The 20,637-nt window shown below is 37.8% G+C and overlaps 1 protein-coding gene across 1 annotated transcript in view; it reads left to right on the top strand.

Moving 5' to 3' along the window:
- Positions 1–19,246: 19,246 nt before the first annotated feature.
- Positions 19,247–20,637, top strand: part of grid2 (glutamate receptor, ionotropic, delta 2) — a 403,935-nt gene continuing 402,544 nt past the window's right edge. The window contains exon 1 of the mRNA XM_026321818.1: positions 19,247–19,334. Within this exon, the coding sequence (XP_026177603.1) occupies positions 19,247–19,334 (88 nt within the window). The remainder of the gene's footprint in view (positions 19,335–20,637) is intronic.

Below are 20,637 nucleotides of genomic sequence, written 5' to 3'. Positions count from 1 at the left end.
CCTTATATTATGTTGACTACAGTTTAAGTGTGCCAGTACTGCGAACTTTGTCTTTGTGTAACCAGCTCTTTCTCATCAGCATACAACTGCAGTTATACACTACCAGTCAAAAGGTTAGACACACTTTATCACTGAATTGAATGAGAAAGTGTGTCCAAACTTTTGACTGGTAGTGTATTTCTCATCATAAAAAAATAAGAACTTTTTTTTTATTTTTATGGCTAAATCTTAGTCTAAAACAATGAATTTTGTTTACTGTATTGTCTGTGCATCCAAAACATTGTTGTTCAAAAAAAAAAAAACTATTAAGCACACGCCAATCAGCCACACTGCTGCACTTGGTGACATGTTTCTTTGTGACATGCACAAAGAAGTCCATGTGCTAAGAACAGCCTCCATTATTTTTTTTTAAAGTAGAAAGACTGCATGTCTAACCTCTGCCCTACTCCTCTGGCTTTTTGCATTATAAGCATAATGGCATGTGTGCATTTTTTTTTCAATTTGTGGAAATTAACAAACAAAAGTCACAGGACTTATTCTTTATTGGATTATACTGGACATGCATCATTAATTATATGATTAAACTCGCTACAGGTACATGTAGAACAATGTCAACTCAATTTATGAAATTAACCCTCACTGCAAACTCTAACTTGATGTGTTAATATGTCAGTTGGTCAATGTGTCAAACATCTATGACTAAAGTTAGGTCAACCTGAGATTCATAATGCAGTTTTTTTTTAACTTTATTTTATTCTCCAGCTGTAGTTTAAAATCAACACATTAAACATATCCATAAACTACTTATACACAATATGCATAGTTTCCATGAGCAATGGACTGGATCTCATGCCACCTCAAATCTTTTATCTTCAGCCATGTAATCTCTAACAATTTCTACAGTAGATGTTGTTGTTATCAGGTGTAGTCATTGTATCTTATTGAGTTCTCCATTACTTCTGTGTATCCCAGTGTGTACATCTGTCAACAGGCCCAATAGACTAGACAGTTAACTTCATTTTATCTCTCTGCATTTTATCTCACTCCTCTTCCAGACACTCCTCCCTTACGTTCTCTGTAGGTTTCAGGGTCAACTGGCTCCACAGACAATTATGCTGCTGCTTTATCACCTGAGGAACACTGACCTCATAGTTGTGGGTGTGAGTGTGTGTGACCATTTGAGACTATTTTCAAGTTTCCATAATTGTAATTAACCAGATTTACCTTTAGCTACACATTTGACTGTAGTATATAGTTTTGTTTTTTTTAAACAACCACAGGATGTGAGGAGATGAAAAGCCCGATGAGAGAGATATTAATATACTCCATGTCCATCTCATACTGTTGTAATGTGCTGGTTTATGTACACATCACATCATGGATTTATGCACAGATACAAATATTTCCCCTGACATCTAGCATTCCCCCTTCCCTTTCCTCTCCAGTCCTCTCCTTTTCACAGCCACCAGCTCAGAAGATCAAAGCTCATTTCATTTGTGAGTAAGGAGAAATAACAATAACATGGGCACTAATGACAGTAGTAAATTTTGAAAACAGATCAGCTCCCTCCTCTTTGAAACAAGTCATTCAGGCAAACAAACGAGGGACAGAAAATATGAGTGTACAGTTGAGAGCCAGGATTGATGGGGGAGTATTGATAGAATTTACACTGCTGGTTGAATTCACAATTTTCCGCTAGATGAAATTGAAATTGGGTTGTACAAGAGGTGGGTACCTTTTTGCCATGAAATCCAGATGCAAATATTAGGATAATTTACATGAGCATGTCTTAATTTGCAAACCTTAAACTATAAGTACAAAAATTCTTCTATCCTGTCAGAAGCTGGTGATGCAGCTTGTTTTTGCTTGCTTGCATTTCCTCCCTGCAATCTTTAAAGTGGGCTGAATAAGGAAAAAGAAAAAGAAAGGAAATGGTGGAAAGGTTGAATAAAAGAAATTTGCAAAGGTTACTCTTAATCAAAAGCAAAGCAAGGCAAATAAAAGCGGAGAGAAATATTGCAAGATAAAAGACTTTAATCTCAGTTGCTTAATATTGTAAAGTCATACAGTTACACCTATTCTTCTGACAGGTAAGTTTTGTCATTTTCAGTCTACTGTTTAATACTATTGAGTGTGGAAGAACATCACACACATGCAATTAGGCACAGATGCACACTCTCTCCACATCACCTGAGTGACTGTAAGCTACTGATGCCTCATTAATCACACCAACCCAATAAGGAGACAGAAAACATAGAAGCATGTTAAATATAAAGTAGATTCATCCCCCTGACTTTGCCTCACAATTGCATTTGTGACTATGATTGAGTGGGTTTTCCTGCATGAATGTTAGGAGAAAGTAGGCTCTTTTGACAGACTGACACTTTCAATGCAAACAGCCATCTTAAATTTGTATGCCCTTAAAATAATTGCACTAAATACATTGGAAGTTTAACAAGAACAACCCAAAATACGATGTAGTATGTGCAATGTTGAAAATAGAGGAATACCCTGTATGCATTTACAATATTAACTGTATTTTAATATGTTTTCATAAGGCCTGCTTATATGCTGTTTGTCTTTCCTCTTAATATGTGAGGAACTGACAACTGACTTTATTAGAGATGTCTTTTCTTTGCAATGTTGCGACCCAGTGCATTTGTAATCTGTGGTGTGTTGGACACTTACTGTGTTAGAACTGGTAGTCAATCAGGGCAATCCCCATACACAGCTTCATGATGTCAGTGTCTTTTTTTTTTTTTTTTTTTTTTTTTAAACAAGTTGAGGTGATCAGTGAGCAGAAAATTTCATGTATAATATCTGAGCATTGTAGTTAATGTACACAGGTTTCATCAGACTAACTACATGTACATGCTGACAGAAATCTGTCATGCTTCTTGATGCAGTTTTATTATCTATTATGCAATGACAGGTCTTAAAGTATCTACAGCTTAGCTAGGATACAAATATAATACGTCAAAATACTGTGAAGTCCTGGTGTAACACTAAGCTCGATCATCCCACAAAAAAGCATTGTTCATACCCATTCCTAATACTACACTATTGTCGTGGGAACAGTAACCTTCCTAAAATGAAATGGTAAGCACAGGTCGTGGAGTAATACATTGTAGGGAGTCAAATTGCCGATTTATTAGATTTTTCTGCCAATGTAAGTAAGTACTACTTCATATAGATTTTGTTTTTGGTAAGTGTGAAATGAAAGGATGCCACTTGTGTTGTCCTTAAGGTCTGTATACCTCCATCTCTTTTGACACACACACATACAGGTTTGTTTTCACTCTATGTGGAGACTTTACATTTACTGATATTCATTTCCAGCAGATTTACCTTAACTGTAATCTTAGTGTTTTCATGTACATGTAACAATTACTTGTCTAACCCTTAGCCTAATGTTAAACCACATCATCACCCTAAAATTCAGCTATTTTCATGGAGGGGAGCAGTATAGCATAGGCAAAATACAACACACAAAAATTCTTGCTGACAGGCATCTGGTTGCCACAAGTAAAGTCCCCAAAATGTGAGGGTGTGAACAGTTTTTGGTCCACACAATGGGAACACTATTAGGTGTAAACATTAACCATCTTTCAAAAGCAGAAATCTATACATGGCATCTGCAAGTGAGAGTCTAAAAATAACTAGACTGAAATCGCCCCAGATATAGAAAATGAAATGAGTAAACAATTTTGTTTTTGGTGGTGTGTGTTTGTGTGTAGGTGAACATAGTCACAGGATTAATTTGCATTCAAGTCAACTTTGACATGGATTTGAAAGAAGGTGAAAACACACCACCTTAAGTGTCACATGTGTAAAGCAGCCCTCTACCAATTTCTAATTACATTTCATTTTGAGTTAATTATAACCATAAAATATCTATATTATGTTATTATGCCATTCTTATACTGATAGATGGTTAAAGAGTACAGTATGTTGCTAATCTGCCCCTCTACAGCAGCACTGTATACACACCATAGACTGTTGATTTTTATATATATATATATATATATATATATATATCATTGTAGGCATAGAGGGAGCTCAGTGTGTGTGTGTGTGTGTGTGTGTGTGTGTGTGTGTGTGTGTATATATCTGCCATATAACAAACCTTTCCATTTAGTTTTTGACCTAAATCCCTGACAAAGTATCCATCTTGGACTTCAGTGTTTCCTAGTTTCCTTCCAACAGCTGATGCCCTACTTATGTAGGTTACTCAAGAGTCTGTATAAAACCTCAAAATATTTGGACTTCTCACTATGAAGGGAAATAGCAAATCATACTACTATTTATTGCCATATTCCTTGTTATTAATCCCTAATCTAAAATATCAGAACAGTCCAGGAACCTAACATATAGTACATGATACAACACATTAACAGAACACTTCTCTTGCATGTAATCCTTTCTATTCATGTTAATGTCATGCATGGTTCTCTGGAACAATCCAGTTACAGTCAGTAATTACTGTCACTGTGTAGCAGTAGCCACAGCTTTCTTCTATGACAGCACACTAGTAAGGATGAGGTAGGCTACTAAGACTTTTCAAAAGTAGACTTAGAATTCATATGTTCATCTGTCTCAAGTCAGGTTTTTAGGGATTTTTTTTAGTTTCTAAATAATAGACTTGATCATGTTATGTTTTCATTTCTGGATTTTAACATTTTGGTCTTAATGTCTGCATGTATCTTGTAAATTGAAAGTCAAAACATGCTGGCCTTTAGATAATCTCTTTAGTTATATCTAATGCTGATAAACCCAAATAAAGAAATGATGAGGGGTACAATTCTCTTTACATAATTGTTTGCAGCTTGTCTGGTTTTAACAAATTATATTTTAATCCAGTAAATAGTTTTCCTTCAGGTGTCTTTCAAGTTGCAGTGTAAAGAGAAAATACATGAAAAATACTCCTGTGTGGAGGAGAAAGCTTAAAGCAATGTACTTCGTAGATTTTACACATTACAGTGGAGACGTACAGTACCCCATTACATCTCCATATATGAACTCTAAACCAGGAGTAAGTTTGATCCATAGCAGGAACAGAGTCCTCTGCTGTTGGCTGAAAGGACTGCAGATTGCAGCATACCATATGACAGAAGATGTGACAACATACTGTACACCAGTGATCCAGATGTTGTATACTCCAAAAAAAAGAAACTCTTTAATTCCTGCATATAATGAATTCTGACATAATATATTTTGTTTAAAACAGTGTGATCATTTCTGGTTGCTTGATAGATAAATACACAAGACACCATCTTCACAGTAATTGTTTTAGACAAGCCCATGCATGTTGAAGTTAAGGTTATGATTACATAAATAAGATCAGTTGTCAGTCAGTGATTAAGCTTCAAGTATGGATTTTTCTCACACTGGCCCTCCACATTTAGATAAGGATAAGGGCTGGACATTGAGGGATTAAGTAGGTTTACAAAAGGGTTGCCAATCAATTTGTTGCCATTCAGTTTAGACAGCGAAAGGTAGAGTAGGATACAAAGATAACGAATTGCATCATTGTATCTGTGTCAGCGGAGTGAGGGGAAAAAAAATCATCACAGACACAGAGAGGCTGTGGGACAGAGAGACTGTAAAGCAGAGAGACAACATCATGTTCCCACAGGTTTAATCTGTTGGAACCAGTCCTTGGACAATTGCCAAAGGTTACCAGAAATCCTTGAAAAATGCAGCAGAGGGGAACTATGAATACATCTTTGTCACTCAGCTGAGGAAGTCATGAGGTTTGTCTTCGCACAACTTCCAATCCAGAAAATAATTATTCCCTGTTGAATGTTCACAAACACTACCAGGATTTTTAAAGTGAACAGTGGCCATATTAAGTTACGTGTACACCTGTTTCACCACTACATTCTTCCAGGGTAATCAACCATCACCTCTAACACTGTAAGTTTTATAATTTTAGCTATGAATGTGAATAAACTGTTTATAAATAGTGTCAATATAATAAATCAAATCTGTAAATCACAACACAAAGCTTACAAATATTTGTTTTTAGTTTTAAGCTCATGTGCTATGACCATGTACTGCACACACTGCATTTGTTGGATGAAATTGGAAATCATTACAACACCTTTTCACTACCCCATGTAGTTAAATTTGAACAAATTGAACATTGAATGCAGGTGAATGTGCAGGGTCTTTGATCATTTATTCCTTCCCTCCTACCTCTTTCCTTGGCAGCTGTGATAAAACACAATGAGTCACTGAGCTGTTTTTACTTGTTTCCTGATCTGCTTTGCATCTTGGTCTACAAGCTGCAAATTGGACATTTTTGCATTTGTGTATTTTCATCTATTATTATAAATTATTAGCATTAAGATTTCTTTCCTTGTCATTATATTATTGTCCAACTCATTGAATGCAAAATAATAAACAATGACATTCATTTTTTGATGTTTTACAAAGGCACTCAATTTCTTTATTGATATGTTGAATATCAGCTTAGTTCTCCCTTAGACCTGTATGAATCATTATCACATACCATCAATTTTATGTGCTGCATATTGGCATCACAAACATTATTTTCATCTCTTTGGGTCACTCGCATCATTTAGTAAGTGGCGTTTGTTCTACAGTGTTCACACATCTGCTGTATGTTCTTGTCTGTTCTATTATAGCTTTTTCTAATACACAAGCCCCTTTTCTCATGACCACTATGAGATTAACTAATGGCCCTGTAGTCAGTGGAGAAGGAGAGAAAGAGGAAAGATTTACAGCGTAGACAGGGAGGGCATCATGGGGAAAGAGGCATGAAGCCTGAAAGATATGAAATGAGGAGAGAGAACAAGAGAGACAGAGAGATGGAGGATGGATAGAGGGGTGCAGGACTGTGTGGCTGAATAACATGAAAGCAAAAGTGGGCCACAGCTGGGCTAAAGCTGGGGCAGCCTGTTATTAACGGAGCGCAACAGTTTTGAGCAGGGACTGTAAAGTGCACTTCTGTGTGTCCTGGTCTCTGCCAACCTGTTCTCATGATTCCCTATAAATCTTGCATATTATTTTTGCTTTGATAACAAATTTAATCAGGTCTGGTGTTAAGCAGATATGAATGGATCCTTAATTTAAACTTTTCTCTCATTTCTCTCATTTGAACAAAACATCATTTGGATATGCCTCTTCACATAAAATTTTTATGTAGTGTTTTATAGTAAACACTCTTTCTAAATAGATTTTTTATTGACATTTGCCACCTGTGCTTTTATTGTTTTTCCCTTTGCTTCCACTGGGGGTATGCTGTTCTTCTGCCCAATGACCACCACTTTCTTTCTAGCCTTGCATTTTAAAATAGCTTTGAATTTTAAGACATTTTTAATAAAGAGTGGGAACTTTATTTCAAGTACAGCAAAAGAGCCATGTTTTATTTATTTATTTATTTTGGTCTTGGTTGTAGTATATTTGTAAGATGGCGCCAGTAAGGAGAAGACGAGAAATAACATGATGCAAAAAGTATCCCCAGCTATTGCCAAACAGAAATCACAGGGTGCCATGCTTTGAATTTCTGATGAGACTTTTTTTGTTTGTTTTAAATAGAACATGCATATAGTAGACAGCACTCTGTCCTGTTCTATCCTTCATGATAGAACAGTTCTCTTTTAGGCCCATGTGCTGGGCTGTAAATACTGTAGTATACTGTAGTATTTACTTTTCTGCATAGGACTGGACTTGCATTAAATGTTATTTCACACATTTTAAAGGTTTTCCATCTTGTGTCTAATGAAAGGAGATTTGATGACACTTTTGCAGTGTCTAGCCAACGTGGTGCCTTAGGGGAGTATGGACAATGGAAGTTCTTTAAAATTTCTTTGAATCATTTAGAAAAACACAGAAGCTTTAAGTTCATGCAGACCTTGTGATCCAATATTTTACTGAAAGATAAAAGATACTGAAAGACTAATTTAATGACTTAGGAATTGTAGATAAATGTAGTTATTTTATTTATTGGAAATCAAAAAAGTTTTTTTTTTTTTTTTGCTGGTTAATCTCACTTCCAATTTTCAGCGTTGCTCACATCAGTTCCCTGCTGTAACAGTATTATACATATAAATGTTTAATGTAAAAATGGTTTTCAGGACCACAAAGAGTCTGAGCAGCACATTTTGCAATTGTTTTTGTGACATGGTTGAAAAATATCGCTATTCTCTAAACCTGGATTCAGCAACAACACAGAGGAACGTTGTCAGCTATCATTACATTAAATGGAGAAAGCAATAGTATTTTTGCAGCAAAGACTCAGTACAGCTCCATAGTAGAAATAGTGAAATAGTGGACTTTCCTGGATGAACCAGTATATACTGATTAATATGCTGTCACTAAAGCTGAGAGAAAACTGACTCCAACATAGCTGTCTTATTACATACAATCATAAAAACCATGTTTAAAGTATTAAACATGAGAATTTAAAATTCAATGTCCCAAAAACAGTACAGTGGAAAGTTAACGGTTGGTTAGTATTTGTTGGAAAAATTCTGTCATGATTCATGATGACATAGACATACAGTAATATAGAAATATTGCAGGTTAGACTTTAGCACCTGTCATACCAAGTAAAGCATGAATGAATTTCTTGGAACTGAGGAGTAAGTAAGAGAAGTCTGCCAATTAGAAAGCATTTGTGCAATTAGCACAACAAAACAATGTTCGCATTACTACAAACAGTACACAGCTTTAAGCTAACATGACCTTTTAACACCACAAATGGTCTGAACAACTTTTCATTGGCACATTTTAAAATAAGGTGTAAAGAGCAGTTTATACCAACCTGCTGTACTTATGTAAATGCAGCTTGCAAAATGTTCTGGAGCCCAGTGGACCTGGGTCTGTTTTGTATGGACATTTGTAGAGTAGACACAGTACATAGAAATCGATTTTTTTACCCCAGATAGTTACATCCATTCCTATGTTGCAGCAAAGGGTTGTAATGGGAATTAATGTATTTTAAATGTATGAAGCTTAAGTAGTTTATATATTGAGGAAACCCACTGAATAAAATAGAAAATAAGACAAAACATAAGGATGGGCAGCACTGCACTCCAGTGTATATAGGGAACAGAACAGGGCAATCTGTTCTTCTGCACAAGCCACAGTGGGCGGCTCTAATGCTTCTCACTGGCAGAAAGTGATGTGTTAGGTCATGCAGGACAGCGACATACATTTAGACATTTAACACCTTCTGTCCACATTATAAAATGAATGAATATTTGCTGATATGTGATTCTTGTGTGAATTTGAAGTCTACATCTGTTGTGGTATTTGAATATTACATCACATTATGATCTCTTGGCTTTCTGAATGTACTGATTTTGAAAAAGCTTGAGCAGTCACAGTGCCAGGATACTATGGTGCTTTCCATATTTAATAGGTTGGGCAGTGGAAAAATGCTAGCTGCAGGAGGTTAGCATACCAAATAACTTCAATAGTGTGCTGTGATAGGAAATAGGGTAAAACAAGGTAGTATCAGCATGGTTTGCACATATAATAAAATGTTTTCTTCTGTATATTGCATACTTTATTTTACAGTTCTATAGAAGTTATTCAACCTGAGCATCCACTGAGATTTCAAATGTGTTTTATCTCTCTAGGTTCTGTGTGAACTGAGCTGCTTTAATGTAATAATGGGCTTTAAATCAGATAGTGTTCCACAACAGACCCAAGGACTGCTATATAGCTATGATATAGAGCAGCAAGGGAAGGGTTTTAATGCTTCCGAGTGTAGGAGTACATATATAAAATAGCTTACTGTATCAGACGTCATGTCTATTAACCAAGGGCACAAATCCGTTCCAGTGGTGAACTCTTGTTTGAGCATGCTGTAGTTTACACATGCAGCAGAAGAATCCATTTTAGCAACAGGCATGCAGCACTCACTAGGTTTGACTGAGAATGACAGCAACAAGCATAAGGCAGGAGCATCATGTCAGCCAAAAGAAAAAAAAAAAATTATGATTGCTGACATTTTTAGCAGTCCAGTTTAAATAGATTTTGTTTGTGTGATTGCTGAATGGGTAACTATATATGATGAAATTCAAAACCAAAACAGAAAGCAAGCTGTATATTGTGGTTGCATCGATTAAAGTGCTAAACACAAAATGGCTTGTTATTAGCTCGACATGATTTTGTTAATTTAACATACCTAATAACTGTTGTCAAAGTTTATATAGAACCAACATATTTTTAAAAGGCAATGTGGCAATTTTTACCAAATAACTGTTGTTTTTATAGTATAATATTAAAACTTGTTAAACTATATGTCCATCCATTCTCTATACTATTTCATCTAGTTCAGGGTCACTGTGGGCTGGAGTCAATACCAGTTGACACTGGGCAATAGATTGGACAGATCACCACTTTATCACAGGGCTGACACATAGAGACAAACACTCACGTTCACACCTACATGCAATTTAAAGTCACCAATTAACCTAAACCCATCAGTAGGAGGAAGCCAGAGTACCCAGAGAAAATGAGGTGAAGATGGTTCATGATTAATATTTAAGGTGGCTGAATTTACACTGGAAACGGCAAAATTGATGAGCAGAAAAGGGTTCATTACTCATATTCAAAAGTTTTGAATATGAGTAAATGTTTACTGATTGCTCTACTTAGATATTCTAAGTAGAACAGCACTAACTATATAAGGAGACCTTTTTTTCAGTGGAGATTACATTATTTAGCATTCTTACCCTTGTAAGGCTGTACTTCCCTTACTTTATGTGTGGCTTTTTTCATGTTTCTACTCTCTGTTCCTTTGTAGCTGTCATTCCGCAACATTGCAGGTCTTCACTTTCCAGCGTGTGCAGTTAGTTGGTTGGTTGGACTAACGTACATATAAAATACTAATCAAATTAAATTTAAAGTTTTTAATTTATGACTGTAAACACCCGTGTTTTACTGGCTGGTTATCAAAGGTTTATTCACACCTCCCAGCCAATCAGAATTGAGAACTCTGTGATTATAAACAAGTAAATGTTCTCATATGAAGCTATAAAACCTTGCTATATGCATATTTGTTTACCCAAGGTGACACAATTATTCCATTTCTTAATTGTAGCACTGTAAGTATGAAAAAAATACTACAAAAATAAGTTTTTCACAACTTTTAAATTCTCTTTTTATGGAACAACAAAATACAATGATCTAGTATCATGAAGAGTACAGCTCCTACTGAGGTCACTCCTGCTAAAAACAAAAGATTCATACTCATGGAACTATAAGCATTTTAGCATAAAAGCATCCACCAAATATCACATTAATGGCCTATATTACCATATTTTAGCTCCAGTGAGCAAGTGCAGCGCCCTATGTGGTTTGATAGAGAGCTTGCAGGCAGCCTTCATGTGGTACAGTAGTAACCCCACAGGGATGGCAAATCACTGATGTTCAGTCTATGTTTTGTTTCCATTGGGTACCATTTGTAACATGTGTGCATTTGCAGTGTTGAGTCATTTTAAATGGATGAAATGTAGCATCCCTGACTTCAGCATCTGCAGTGAAGTGTTCCACTGCTGTGGGCTGTTGGGTCTAATAATAAAGTTCCACTTTCGACACTGCACAGTGAACACTACTTAGTTTTAACACTATATTGGATATGTCCCATGCTGTTAACTGCTGGAGCTTAATAATAGGCTTATGGCAGAGATGGTATGAAATGGGCCAGATTATCTACACTGTGTATGTCATTCCTATATCCGAAAGCTGAGAAACTGTTAACATAGAGCTAGTTACAATTTGTGACAGCCCTATTAGACATTCTAATTTTGCAAGATTATGTTTGGAGAGCCTTTTTAAATCTCACTGTAACAAATACACTGCAATAATTTTGAGTGTTTATGCAACTTTGCTAGCCATCTTCTAAAAAAGGTCTAGAAAGACCTTTTCCTAAATCAATTCGTCCCCATGAGAACTTCACTGAGTGTCACTTCAAGTGAAGTCACACTTCACTGAGAGGAGGCACACTCTGTATTAAGAAGAGGCTATAAATATAAAAGGCTATAAATAAACAGGTTGAAAATGGCATGTACCACTCATTGATCTGCTTGAGTTGAACGTCAGAACCATCCTTGTGGACAGCTCCTGTGCCAAGCAGGACTAGCTGAGCATTTCAGCACCATTAGAGGAGGACAGCTCCTCAAATACATTGGGTTTTTTCTGAGAAGCTACTACTGCTCAAATAAATTATACCCAAAGACAGTAGTGAATGTATCCCTCAACACCTTGATCCCTGTAATGGGATAATTGTGTGTTTTGTACCGCTTCTTTTTCCTTTTTTTTTTTTTTTAATTCTTTTTGACTTTACAGTTTGCTGAATAAAAGCACCCCTCTGAGCTCCATAACAAGTAATGGAAAATCACTAGACATAATAAGAATGGTCTTGACCAGATTAAAGTCATTCTGAGCTATCAGAAGCCCTCACATATTTGTACTGCAAACGTTATAGAAAAAGGTTTTTACATGCATTATTGGCATGTAAATTCATTTGTATTTTACAGTCTCACCATTCGTATATATATAAGGAGACATAGATAAAATGAAGAGGGCAATTGAGGGAGAAAAAAAAGAGGGGTGGATGATGTGTGTTCCTGTATAATTATCTCCTCTCAGCCCCCTGAATTAGTTCAATACCTTGGCTCCAGGCTAGGCTATGCATGTTTTTTTTTTTTTTTCAGTCAGTGTAATGTTGTCTTTCAATCATTCTCTGCCAGTACCCATCCCATATGACCCCAAACCTTTCTGTTCTCCTCACCCTACCCCATTTCTTTATCTCTTGAGATAGGAGGAATAAAAGGTATAAAGGGGTTGAATTTCAGGTCTCACTTCAGAAGACTTCATTTAAGTTCAGACATTTAATAGTGAGTTGAATCTATTACTAATTACAGATAGGTGAAATGGTAAGGAATCGATAACCATCTGTTCGAAAATGCAAACTGCTGCAGACACAATGTACACACGTAAACAACATATGGTTAGATTTATGGTGGTTGAGATTAAGATTCTCAGTGGAAGATTTCTTCCATGTTGCTTGGATGTGTTTGGGATTAGATTGGCCCTTCTGATGACCTAAACCAATCTCTCTCTGCCACATTAAACAGCCATTAGCATACAAACGCCATGGGTAGGTGGACAGGTGAATCACCCCTGAAAAGATTGCTCGATAAACAAAAATAATAAATTAACAAGAAGTTAGCAAAGCGGTGGTAATTAATTGCATTCCCAGCAAGAGTGGCAATAAATAGTCCAGCATTGTTGGCTTTGGCAATACTGTTGTTTCCTGTGTGTGGTCCGACTCTAAACTATGTACGAATCAAATGATTTTTCCACAAGAACCAATAATAGTTATATTACAAAGGTACTGTGCAATAGCTGTGGTGTTCCCCAAAACTCTGTCCTTGGTCCCCTTCTGTTCCTCATTGATCTCCTCCCTCTTGGTCTTATCTTCAGAAAATTCAGTATACATTTCCATTGTTATGCAGACGATACACAACTTTACATTTCCACAAAGCCTAACTCTGCTCTACCACCCTTCTGTCTCAACACCTGCTTAAACAAAATAAACACTTAGATTTGAGAAAATTGCAGGAAAACTAACAGCAATAAGACAGAGGTTATCCTCATAGGATCAAAATCCACCTTATCCAAGTCCAACAATTTCTCACTCTGCATCGATGGTTCTTCAATCTCTTCCTCTCCTCGGGTTAAGACTCATTTATTTAGAACCGCTTATCTTACATGATGTAAGGCTGCACTCAAATCTCCACACAAGTTATTTGTCTTCAAGTATCTTAAATTATAACTGTTTTCGTTTTATTAATATTGTTCAATGTTATCTTTATAAAAGTTATTTTGTTTTATCTTTTATTTGGAAGGTGACCTTGGGTGACCAGAAAGCCTATATAAATAAAATGCATTATTATTTATTGTTATAATATGTTGCAAATGTCCAACAATTACTGGTTTAAGTAATTGTTGGACATTGCCATACTAATAGAAAATACAATTGCTGACCACAAAAAGTGTGGCCTATTTTTTTTTTTTCTTCCTTTTTTTTAAATCACAAGGTTGGACACCTACACTTTTTTCACTTGATGGTTAAAATGGAAATAAATTGATGCATTGGTTTTGTTTGTGAATACACAAATAATAGGTTATGTTGATCTTTGTTCTGCTGGTTTTCTGTGTGAAAATAAATCAACCCTGTGGGGTGATTTGAGAGTGTCTGATGGTACTCTGGCTTAATAATTGCTGTCTGGTCTTTTATTTAGGAGCAGATGCAAGTTAAAACACAAAGATGTATGCACAAACAGATGTACACAGAGGACACATGCTCATGATAGCAGGTTTTACTTCAGATTTAATAATGTTGGCATTTACTGCCCTGTCACTTACTAGCTTCAGTGGTAAAATGGAAAGAGGCATGGTTGCTTTTTAAACAGCATGCAAAATATCTGACGATAACACACAACACACATCCATGTCCACATGAATATGTAGATGCATATCTCTAACTGCCCCAGCCCAGAGATAGACCATGTCCTTGAAAGACTGTCACACCAGTAGTAGGCATGCATACTAAGAAAATACCATCACACCTGAATTACTCTTTGCTCTCTGTCAGCTTTTATTATGGCTATGTACATTTTGTAAAGACTTTTACATATATCCTCTATAGCACCCAGATAACATCTCACACTCACAAATTCCCAAACACTTCCAAGGTGACTCTTTCACCAACTTACACAAATAAAGGCCAACAAGTGTTTAATAAGCAAAGGTGCTTTTAATTTTACAATCAGGTGACAAAAGCTGCGATAGTCCTTTTTTTTCGTTTTTGGTCTGTTTTATCGCATATACTCGTCTGTTAACTTTCTCATCTTGTAACTTACCGTTTACTCTGTCACAAATCTCCCTTAATTAAGTTTTAATGACCTAGGATGTCCCATTAATGACAGAAAGCCATGTAATTAATGAAGCATGACAGACCCATGGACCTGTGAGACACTTTTTTTTTTTTTTTTTTTTTTTTTTCTCCTTGTGTGTGTGGGTGTATGTGCGGTATAAACTGTGTGACTAAAAGTTAACTGTTTTCAATGTGTCCTTGGCCCTACTTTTTACAAAGAAAATTTTGCCTTTTTAATTTTGTTTACAGTTATAAAAACCGAGAGCTGAGAAAGCCTCACTGCTGGTGGTGACAATGTATCCCCAGGGAAGACAGTACGCTACGAGCTGAAAAAGCAGTGAAGTAAAACATTGCTGTAAGGAATTAATAGAATGTAAAACTCACCCAAATGGTCTAATGTACAAAACAGTGAATTTCTAAGGATTAGTGTTTTCACTGAAATAACATCATATTTGCAAATGATTTATGAAAGTAAAATGTGAGATCAAACAGCTGAACATGTAAGAAAATAATCAAGGGTATTAGCATGTACTAAATTATTTTTTTCCAGCTGACAGTAAAATTCTGAACTTTTAATGGATTGTATAAACCTTCAGATGAGCAAAATAACATTTTGGAGATCGTATACTATACAATCAGTACACCTGCATACTGATTGTATAGTATAAGTGTATTTACCACTACCAGGCACTGCGTATGTGCACGTATTCATTGCGGGGTCACAGTGTGACCAACCCCCTCATCATTACCTGAATGGTCTTTAGTTCCTAGTACAGCACTGATGGAGGTTGTGAGATTTTTCTCCAGTCTTATGTTGTGGTATGCCATGTTGTGTACTTGATAGTATTTGTACCTGTGCAACGTAGAGGGATTTGTCAGTTATTGGTAGGCATGGAAGTCAGTTCTCCACAAGGTATGAAACAGAAATTATTCATGGTGCTTCAGTAATTGCCCACATAAGGACTGAACAGTGCTCTGCATGATTGTCATTTATCCACATTTAAAGGCCAACATGACAGGGATTACAGTGAAGGCTCAGACTGCCAACACACAAGATTGATATGGAGGCCTGAGTGTCCACTACTCATCTGGTGCAAGGGTTTGCTTTTAAAATTGGTATTTTCCAGATCTAACTGAACTGTGTTGTGCAGGGATACAATTGTCTGAATGCTGTTCAAGGTTACACCATTTCTCCCTCTTTGCTTTGCAGCTGTCCCATCATGTTAGACATTTAAACATTAAGTTCAAGGTCTTATTTTACTGGAGGCTTCACAAAGAACAGGCAAATCCATTTTTACTGATTATTTCATGAGACTATGCAAATTTAGCAGACGGTCAAGACCTCTTTATTGATGGTCTTTATGAATTAGTAATATCAAATTATGCAAACCTCAAGTTTTTACTAATTAAATTTTTTTCTGAAAGGAAATTAAACTTTGATTCCACAATGGCTTACAGTGGCTTGAGAAAGTATTCAGAACTTTTCATTCTTTGTACTTGCTATTTTTCTTATTAGATTTCATTTTAAACTGATAAAATTCCCATTCTTGCCAATTATTTTATACTCAAATATTTATTAAAAAGGTGCAACTTTAATCTCTTTTCACAAAAGTAATCAGACCCCAGTGGCACTCCATATTTAGGTCAGGCTCATTCTGTTTGCTTTGGTTCTATGCGTCTAGAACGTCACTGGGGTTAAGTGTGATAATGCATTGATCAGGGTGAGAATATGAAACCACTTCTAAAGCATTGAGTGTTCCTAGGAGCACAGTGGCCTCAGTAATGTTGAAGTTTTAAATCACCAAGACTAGAGAGCATTTAAATGACTGAGAGCATGAAGAACTTTTGCTCTGATGAGAAAAAAGTGGTTGTCTATTTGGGCAAAACAACCCTATGACTGATGAACACCAGCCTCTACTCATCACCTGGTTAATATCCATTTGTCCTTTGATGGCGGTGGCAGCATCGTTCAATGCGTTTTTCAGAGCAGGGACTAGAAGGTTGGTCAGAACTGAGGGAAGGATGGATGCATCCAAATACAAAATGTAATTACTCTCTAGCTATAGTGTATGTATACGTGCAATTGGAAACTTTATCAATTTAAAATTAAATCTACAACAAAATGTGCAAACCGTGAGGGAGTCTGGGGACTTTCTGAAGCTACTGAACATGCAAGAGAATTGGTGTGAAGTTCTGACAAAGCTTGTCTTTTTTTTTTTTTTTTAATGTGCAGCCACAAACCAAAAACCTCTTTATTCTACAGAGTGAAAAAGACTTTTTAAGGTCTTTGTTATGGAAATTCTTCTGGACTCTTTCTTTAAATTTGCTGGTTTACAGACCATGTTTTGTAAGTATTTTTATTTTGATACAAACCCAAACTTTGCATCTTCCATCTCTAAAGTATTTTTTTTATTTTCCAGAATATTTTGTTTACATTACGTGGTTTTTCTTCTCTTTCTTCAGCTACAGCTCACTTACTGTACTTTCCGTTCAACATGAATGGTTATATAAACTTTTAATAATATATCAGTGGTGTCAAAAAGGAGAAGTGAGAGCTGCTTTCACATTAGTATCACTGACAGTTTAATCTCCTATTCCTTGAATGTGTAGAGTCCAGTCCAATGGTAGCCTTAGGCTTCTAGCCCTCATAATCCCTAATCCAGGGACTGGGTCAGATTAACAGGAACCCTGGGCAGTCCAGCCCTGCAAGAAAGCAGGGATGGATAAACAGATATGTGGATACATAGAAGGGCAAAAGAATAGGAAGATAATTGGGGGTGGATTGAAGGTGTGATGAACTGGCTGGAAATTGAATGCAGGTTTTAAAAAGCCTGCCCCAGTATATGACCTAAGGTTACCAATGTAACTTTCAACAGATTCTCCTGAAGTCACATAACAGCTGGTTAAAGGCCGTGGACATCACTTGTAAATGTAAAAATGTTAAGTCAGCACTCAGTTAATGATCCATATAACCTTATATCTTATGGATGATGATTAGCTGTGACCCAGATAACCAGAGTTACTGTGGACAGCGGGGTCTGGTGCTGCATGAAGTGTCCATGCCAGGGTGACTTGCTGGAGGATTACCCCTCTTTACTCTGTCTGTTTTCATGCCCCTCCATATCCCCTCCCGCCCCGAGAGAAACATCTCGCTTCTTTCTCCAATGTAGTTATAGCAGTAGAGGTGCGCTCCGGCTGGTAACTGCTGGTTTTCGTAGTTGCTGTCTCCTTTCTCTCGGTCTCTCTCTCTCTCCCCCTCTCTCTCTCCTGGGTCTCATCCCTCTCTCTCTCTCTCTTTCTCCCACCCCCCTCACCCCCTCCTCCCACCCTTCCTCGCTCCCACACGGACGCGACAGACCTCCTCTTCGCCAGCCAGGGTGCGTGCTGGGGCTGACTCGAATACCCGCATACGGAGTGCGGAGTGCCGACCGCGGAGTGTCGATGCGCGCATCCTCTGTTCATTTTTCTCCAGATAACCTACCCCATGTTTTTTCCCTTTCTGGTGTGGAAAAAGAAGACTGGGTTTGGAGCTCTGTTTTCAGTGTATGTGTGAGAACCGTCTCCATCCTGGTCTCATCTCTATTGGAAACTAGAGACAATTTCGGAATAAGGTACCTCTCTGGTAATGCCATGTGACAGGGCTTTTCATCATTTGGTATTTCTTTGCCATCTAACAAAAGTCGCTTGATTCGTCTGTGTGATTCTTCTCTGGTGACACTGGAAGAGGGGGCCAAGTGAAGGAAAACAAAAAGCTCCTGAGGAAAATGGAAGTTTTGGTCATTGGCTTGGTCCGCTGAGGCAGCTGCCGCTGGTGGTTCGGTGATTGGTGCAGGGGGGGGGGGAACTGCGTCGCCAGGTCTGAAAGGCTGGGAATCTCGGGTCATTATATCAGGACCTGTTCTTCGTGATAACCAGGTTTCTCCCCTCGCTTTATTGAACGGTTTCAGATTTATTCCTTTAAATGTGCGGCCACATCCTCCAGCACCTCAGTTCGCCTTAACGCGTCGGCGTTTGGATGCGGTTTGTTTTCTCTGCGGCTCAGCGTCTCTCCGCTCTCCCAGAATATGATTAAATGTTTGGAGATATTTCAACAAGGTACCAGTCTGTGACTACCTGGGAATCTGTCCTGATTTTCCTCTGCAGACAAGCATCACTCTCTAACGTCAATAGAACATATTAAGGCATATATTACAGGGAATTTCCTTGACCGCCCTACAGATGGACTAAAAAAGAAGCTTCGCTTCTCGGGATTTTAACTCTGTTCGCTCTCAGTCAGAGAGCTGTGGTTTTCTCTGGTTTTGGGGGGAGATATCTCTGGACAACATGAAAGTTATTTCGGCTGTGTTGCTGGTTGTCATGCTTTGGAGCCAGGAGTGGAAGTCTGCGCTCTCAGATTCAATCATCCACATCGGTGAGTTACTGCGCTTTTTGTAATTCGTGGCCACAATAAGGCTCTGTGTGCGCGTCTCAGGGCACAGATTGGAGGTTTCAGCCTTGATATGCGCTGCATCGCTTAAATCACAGCACTGCTGCTGATGTCTGACGCCATGTGGCATGTGGTGGGGTTTTCCTTGAATGCAGACTGACATTTAGTGTGCACTATAGATACATACCTGAAATTCATGCTTTACTTTGTATTACGGGTAAAATAACGGACGATGTGTCCTCCTATGCGCCATTACGGATATAGTTTCGAATGAAGTTCGCATTTGAGTTAGGGATTATGAAGCATCACTTGCATATAGAGACTAATACTTCAGAATTGCTCTATACTGATTAATTCCCGGTGGTTTTGTCATTGACACTCACATGAATTGACCAGTAAAGGCAGGTAATACCAAATAAAGGGACTGCACTTACAGAGTGCGTCTTTTCCCAGAATTTCCCAATAATGGCTGTTTGCGCACGATGCGCAAAAAAAAAAACAGGTGGTTTAGGATGGCGTGATGTTTCCTTGCATGTCAAAAGATTAACATGGATGACAGCCAAATTTCTACTTATAGATTTTCTTGAGCCATAAAGGCATTAGCGCCTTCCACAGTGAGCTACTGCAGTGCCAGGAAGAGAAAAAAAAACGTTTTATGTCCTCACGTCTTCCCTGCTTTCCACCACCACCGGCAAAGTGTGGCACTGTTGTGTTGAGTGTGATTTCAACATCAGGGAGCGTAGGCAATATAGCAGCGCCTCCGGCTGTAGGTTGGGGGAAGAGAGAGATGACGCTGGGGAGCGTGTCTTGCAGGATAAGATGAGGACGCGAGGTGGTGGTGGGCGCACACAATCATTGCAGAACTCTATGGCCTCGAATGGGCGACAAACCAGAGAGAGAGCGAAAGAGCGTCGTGCCCAATTGAGATTGACGAGAAATCTCAAAACCCACACGCCAACAAAAAGATAAGCACCTGTATGTGTTGGGCTGATATTGCAAAGCCCAGATCACATCCATATTTTAACACACGTGCACACTCAGACACACATGTAGCACATGAGAAACTGTATATCCAGCCCAATGCGTTATGGTGCCAGGAAGGGAGGACTGGCCTGTTTAATCCATTTAGACCTTGGCCAGCCCGTTTGCAGAACAGACCTCAGGCCAGTTTAGCAGCTACCTGAACACAGTTCGCCAAGAGCTGGATAAGCTTGAGGTCTTCTCTGGGCTGCACACTAAGCTGATGCTTCATATCAGGATTACAACAGCAACCTGACCAAATGAATGG

Source organism: Mastacembelus armatus, chromosome 9 (genome assembly GCF_900324485.2).
Source record: "Mastacembelus armatus chromosome 9, fMasArm1.2, whole genome shotgun sequence".
Classification (NCBI taxonomy): Eukaryota; Metazoa; Chordata; class Actinopteri; order Synbranchiformes; family Mastacembelidae; genus Mastacembelus; species Mastacembelus armatus.
Note: the sequence above shows the minus strand (reverse complement) of the source record. Positions and strands in the feature narration are given on the sequence as shown.